The following is a 6000-nucleotide window of genomic DNA, read 5'->3' as shown; positions in this document are numbered from 1 at the left end:
TTTGTGAAGAACCGACAGATATGCATTCCTAGTATTGGCTTAGAGGTGCGGTAAGACTAAGAAAGATCATGGCTGACAGTTAGGCCCAAAGCTTTTTAGTGGATGAATCTGCCCACCGAGTTTTGGCTGAATCCGTCCATAACTTTTTGACATATCATGCTATATAACGGTTTTAGCCCTATCACTCAATAGTGAAGAATCACTGAAAAAATTTATCTGATCCAAATCTGGATCCAGATTTTCACCAAAATCTAAACATTTTCTTCATCCTTGTCACATACCCAAGCTCTCCACCAAATTTCTGTCAAATCTGTTGACAAATTTTTGAGATATCCTGTTCACAGACAAACAGACAGACAGGGGTGAAAACATAACCTCCATCGCCCTTAGGTGGCGAAGGTAATAAAGCAGTAAAACACAACGGATCTGCTGCGGGAAACTTGGCTTTGATGAACTGGAGGGAGTGAGGACACCCAGAACTGGAAGTTTACGACTTCCTCCCACTCACTGTACATCGTCTGTAAATGACACAAACCCACAGTCACTTTTTTAATCATACCGCCATAAAACCGAGAAACACCAGCTCCCTCAGAGTGTGATCAGGCCATGCAATATCACCTGATGTCCCATTATATTGGGTCATGTCACCTGCTGTGAGCAAAGTGAGGCTACACCAGGCCACTTACATTTATAGATATTCTTGTTTCGGGCCATCTTCCGATAGTTTTGTGATTTTTTTCCCCCTGGGTATTGCCTTCGAGTTCTAGCAGTATGCGAAATTTCAACCTACGAGCCCACCGAGAGAGTACATGCCTAAACATTTATATCAGTGAGTGAGTCAGTAAAGCTTTTTACATTATATATTGTCGCATGAACAGTCCCGATAACGCCGAACTGCCAGACAGGGAATTAATTAACTCCCGAGGATAGGCCGAATCAAACGAGGGACCCGAGCAAAATTACTCCCTCATGCACGAATATGCTACTTCCACCGGTCTCAGAAAGCAACTATTCCCATTTTAACCTTCCCTATGGATTTACCCAAATCCGAGCTGAAACTGCTTTGCACACACAAGGTCTGTAATGGAGGTTCACCACATGACAAGTGTTGTTACGGGATAAGAGGTTTATTTTAAAAAGGCACAGGATGACAAAAATGGAGAAGCCCAAGATAAAAGATAGATAGACACAAAGCAACGGAGAGAATTAAACAAAAGCACAGAGTACAATGAAACACTTAATACAGGGAATAAAAGTTATGGTGCTGCGAGAATCTAACCATTCATGCACAATAGGGAGCCAGGTGAGGTCTTTCCAAAAGAAACCTGTACTGGGGATCGAGATGGCTCCACCATGAGAAGGTTTCCAAGCCACACCATGGCTGAGTGAACAGCACGGTCCAATGACCAGGCACAGCGCCCAGCAGAGGTGAAGTGTCCAGTGGGCGAAAAGAGCATCGAGCATGGGGCCAAAAGCGTGTAGGATTAGGGTTATGGTTAGTCAGGGAGCACAGCAGGCCGCACATAGGTAGCAGAGAAAATGGAGCCCAAACAAGGAGTCAGGTCAAAGCCCAAGAGAGAACAGCACTTGTACAGGGCCTGGTCCTTAGTCCTGACTCCAACGGGCTGCCATCTTCCGGAACGGACCAGCTCAAATCTGATCCCTGACGTAACTCCCTCACCCCAACTGCTGACTCAAATTTATCTGGTTTCATTTAATCCCAGCCCAGGTACACAGCCCCTTTTTAATCACCTCCTTCATGGCAGCACCCACTGCATCCGAACTTCCTTTCCTCACCAACTGGAATGGGCCAATGAGGGAGCACGTCACTGCCTCCATGAATGCTGTCATCGCCGGTGCTGCCCAAAATATCACGTGCCATAGAAAGGTTTTCAACACTGCACACAGGATACAAACACATCCAAAATACCCTTTCTGGTACCCAAATCTGGCACATTGCCTGATTCATAGAGGATAAATATGAATAACGCTTTCCAACCAAATGTCTATGTCAACTATGCTGCCACTCACGACATACGTACATAAGCACAGGACAACTTATCCCAATGGGTCCCTGATTTAAAGAAAAATGTTCGAAGCTACTCAAACACATGGACCACCGAACTTTACAACTATATTATAAAAGGAGCCGTGTATGTCTGTTTGTCTGTCGTGCTGCAACTTGAGAACGGATTAAAGGATTTCAATGAAACAAATGACGATGGATTCAGGGAACTCCCAGGAAGGTTAGTGGTGCAAAAAAGGAAGGGAGGTATGTGTCTGGGCATGCGTGACAAAACTGCAAACACCAACTTGCGACGCTGGTTATCTTCGCACAGATGGCAGCACTCCCAGGAATCCTTTTTTGTTCTTGTTCCATAAATTAGCCATCACAGCTATGCCGAGGAAACTGAAAGTCCAAATGGAAGGAGTGCTCGAAATTTGAGGAATCGGAGAACACGCAGAGATGAGGAGACTACGGATCACCGCTCTCAATGAGTTGAACAGCAATAGCAGCGTCAGGCAACTTCTAGGGAAAGAGAAACCACGGAGCATCGCTCTCAATGAGTTGACCAAGACCGGCAGGATCACGCCTCCACAAGAGAAGAGGAAACTGAGGAGCACCACTCCCAAAGACAGATTTATTGGTTCCGGCCAGCACAGAAATGGACTCCATAATTGTCAGCACTAATGCAAAGATTGGCATTCCTATCAGTGAAGCGATATATACAGTATATATATATATTTGTGCAGCGTCTGTCCTGTCCTGTGTTGTGTTGTCCTGTGTTGTCACTGAACTGCTTTCTCAAACTTTTGTGAAATCGTACCAAACTTCTGGTATGCACATATCTCTCCCGTCGGTATGTCCTATGGGTATTTTTATTTAAAAAAATTGCAATTTTTTTTTTTTGGGGGGGGGGGGGGAATTTTTTGGGGAAATTTTTTTTTTCAACTTCAATTGTTTATAAAATGTGATATCACGTATATTACAAATACATTTGTGCAAAATAATTGCTTGAATTATAATTGGTTTAATTTAAACCATGACAAAACGGCAACTCGGGTACAGTCTCGGGTACTCGGGTACATCTATATGTCGACACATCTGGGCAGTGTCTGTGTTGTCACTTAACGACTCCCTCAAACTTTTGTTTCCGTGGTTGTGGTGTTTTTAATAACGTTGTGGTGGTTTGGAATCACGTGGTGGTGAGGTGTTTTTAAATCACATGGTGGTGAGGTATTTATAATTACGTGGTGGTGAGGTGTTTTTAATTAGGTGGTGGTGAGGTGTTTTGAATTAGTTGGTGATGAGGTGTTTTGAATTATGTGGTGGTGAGGTGTTTTGAATTACTTGGTGGTGAGGTATTTTTAAATAACGTGGTGGTGAGGTGTTTTAAATTTCGTGGCTGTGAGGTGTTTTTATTATGTGTTTTATGGCTGTGAGGTGTTTTTATTACGTGTTTTATGGCTGTGTGGTGTTTTTATTACGTGTTTTATGGCTGTGAGGTGTTTTTATTACGTGTTTTATGGCTGTGAGGTGTTTTTATTACATGTTTTATGGCTGTGAGGTGTTTTTAATTTCGTGGCTGTGAGGTGTTTTTATTATGTGTTTTATGGCTGTGAGGTGTTTTTATTACGTGTTTTATGGCTGTGAGGTTTTTTTATTACGTGTTTTATGGCTGTGAGGTGTTTTTATTACGTGTTTTATGGCTGTGAGGGGTTTTTAATTTTGTGGTGGTGAGGTGTTTTTATAACGTGTTTTATGGCTGTGAGGTGTTTTTATTACGTGTTTTATGGCTGTGTGGTGTTTTTATTACGTGTTTTATGGCTGTGAGGGGTTTTTATTACGTGTTTTATGGCTGTGTGGTGTTTTTATTACGTGTTTTATGGCTGTGAGGGGTTTTTAATTTTGTGGTGGTGAGGTGTTTTTATAACGTGTTTTATGGCTGTGAGGTGTTTTTATTACTAGTGGGGCGGCTTAGCCCAAATATTCAAAAGAATTGTGCATTTTGTGATACAAGCACCAAATTTGGCACAAATGTACATTAATATGTTGCGAACATTTTCAGATATTGGGCCACTTGAAATTCCGTAATTTTTTTTTTCAAATTTTTTCAAATTTCGTAATTTCAAATTTTTCGGGTGACACCGTCACAATTTCGGTCTTCGAGGCCGGCCGATAGGCAAAGTGTGACCGGAAGGGACGAGGTTCTCCTGACCACGTGGCCCTCGATCTGGGAAGCGAGAGGCGTTCCATTAGTGGACGCGCCCCTCACGCCCGACTTTTGGGCGGCCCCGGCAGGCCGTTTGTTTTGACGTTCCGTGACAGGCCCCGCACCCCCACCTCCGGGCCGACCGGAAGCTTGTGCTGAGTACATCATACCTGAACAACTCAGTGAGGCAGAACACAGCAGTGCACACCAGGGTGACCCCTTCAGTGCATAAACCAATTAACCTGTCCACTGCAGGGCATATAGAAATGAAGTTATTTTCTGCATATAATAATAATATAAGTTCAGTTCTATATAACAATTTCTGTTATCACCACTACCACTACCACTACCACTACTACAAGCTTTGTCTGGAATTTTGTGGACTAACAGACAAACAGACATACAGACAAGCTGGGATCAAAACATTACCTCCTTCCACCATTGAGTGTAGAGGTAAACATCATGGAAATTATATCATGCCCTAGATTTAATTCATGCTTACCCGTGTATTTGCTTCACTGGTTCACAAGGTCTTTTGCATACATGTAATTCAGACTCTCGTCTTCATTGCTGACCACACAATGTTCGCAACATATTAATGTACATTTGTGCCAAATTTGGTGCTTGTATCACAAAATGCACAATTCTTTTGAATATTTGGGCTAAGCCGCCCCACTATATCGGCCGGCCTCGAAGATCGAAATTGTGACGGTGTCACCCGAAAAATTTGAAATTACGAAATTTGAAAAAAAAAATTACGGAATTTCAAGTGGCCCAATATCTGAAAATGTTCGCAACATATTAATGTACATTTGTGCCAAATTTGGTGCTTGTATCACAAAATGCACAACAGGTTTGCTATGCTGCTACACTATACGTGTTTTATGGCTGTGTGGTGTTTTTATTACGTGTTTTATGGCTGTGAGGTGTTTTTATTACGTGTTTTATGGCTGTGAGGGGTTTTTAATTTCGTGGTGGTGAGGTGTTTTTATTACGTGTTTTATGGCTGTGTGGTGTTTTTATTACGTGTTTTATGGCTGTGAGGTGTTTTTATTACGTGTTTTATGGCTGTGAGGTGTTTTTAATTTCGTGGTGGTGAGGTGTTTTTATTACGTGTTTTATGGCTGTGAGGTGTTTTTATTATGTGTTTTATGGCTGTGTGGTGTTTTTAATTTCGTGGTGGTGAGGTGTTTTTATTACGTGTTTTATGGCTGTGAGGTGTTTTTAATTTCGTGGTGGTGAGGTGTTTTTATTACGTGTTTTATGGCTGTGAGGTGTTTTTAATTTCGTGGTGGTGAGGTGTTTTTATTACGTGTTTTATGGCTGTGAGGTGTTTTTATTACGTGTTTTATGGCTGTGAGGTGTTTTTAATTTCGTGGTGGTGAGGTGTTTTTATTACGTGTTTTATGAGGCTGTGAGGGCTGTGAGGTGTTTTTAATTTCGTGGTGGTGAGGTGTTTTTATTACGTGTTTTATGGCTGTGAGGTGTTTTTAATTTCGTGGTGGTGAGGTGTTTTTATTACGTGTTTTATGGCTGTGAGGTGTTTTTATTACGTGTTTTATGGCTGTGAGGTGTTTTTAATTTCGTGGTGGTGAGGTGTTTTTATTACGTGTTTTATGGCTGTGAGGTGTTTTTATTATGTGTTTTATGGCTGTGTGGTGTTTTTAATTTCGTGGTGGTGAGGTGTTTTTATTACGTGTTTTATGGCTGTGAGGTGTTTTTAATTTCGTGGTGGTGAGGTGTTTTTATTACGTGTTTTATGGCTGTGAGGTGTTTTTAATTTCGT

General features: G+C 41.9%; 1 protein-coding gene across 1 annotated transcript in view; it reads right to left on the bottom strand.

Annotated features, from left to right (window-relative positions):
- Nucleotides 1-282: 282 nt before the first annotated feature.
- LOC137434630 (uncharacterized) overlaps nucleotides 283-6000 on the bottom strand; it is a 158007-nt gene continuing 152289 nt past the window's right edge. The window contains exons 3-4 of the mRNA XM_078784061.1: nucleotides 1753-1898; nucleotides 283-518 (exon numbers count right to left, since the gene is read on the bottom strand). Of these exons, the coding sequence (XP_078640187.1) occupies nucleotides 387-518; nucleotides 1753-1898 (278 nt within the window). The 3' untranslated portion in view covers nucleotides 283-386. The remainder of the gene's footprint in view (nucleotides 519-1752; nucleotides 1899-6000) is intronic.

This window comes from Myxine glutinosa, chromosome 9 (assembly GCF_964187855.1).
Source record: "Myxine glutinosa chromosome 9, kmMyxGlut1.1, whole genome shotgun sequence".
NCBI lineage: Eukaryota > Metazoa > Chordata > Myxini > Myxiniformes > Myxinidae > Myxine > Myxine glutinosa.
This window is presented reverse-complemented; position numbering and strand designations above follow the sequence as displayed.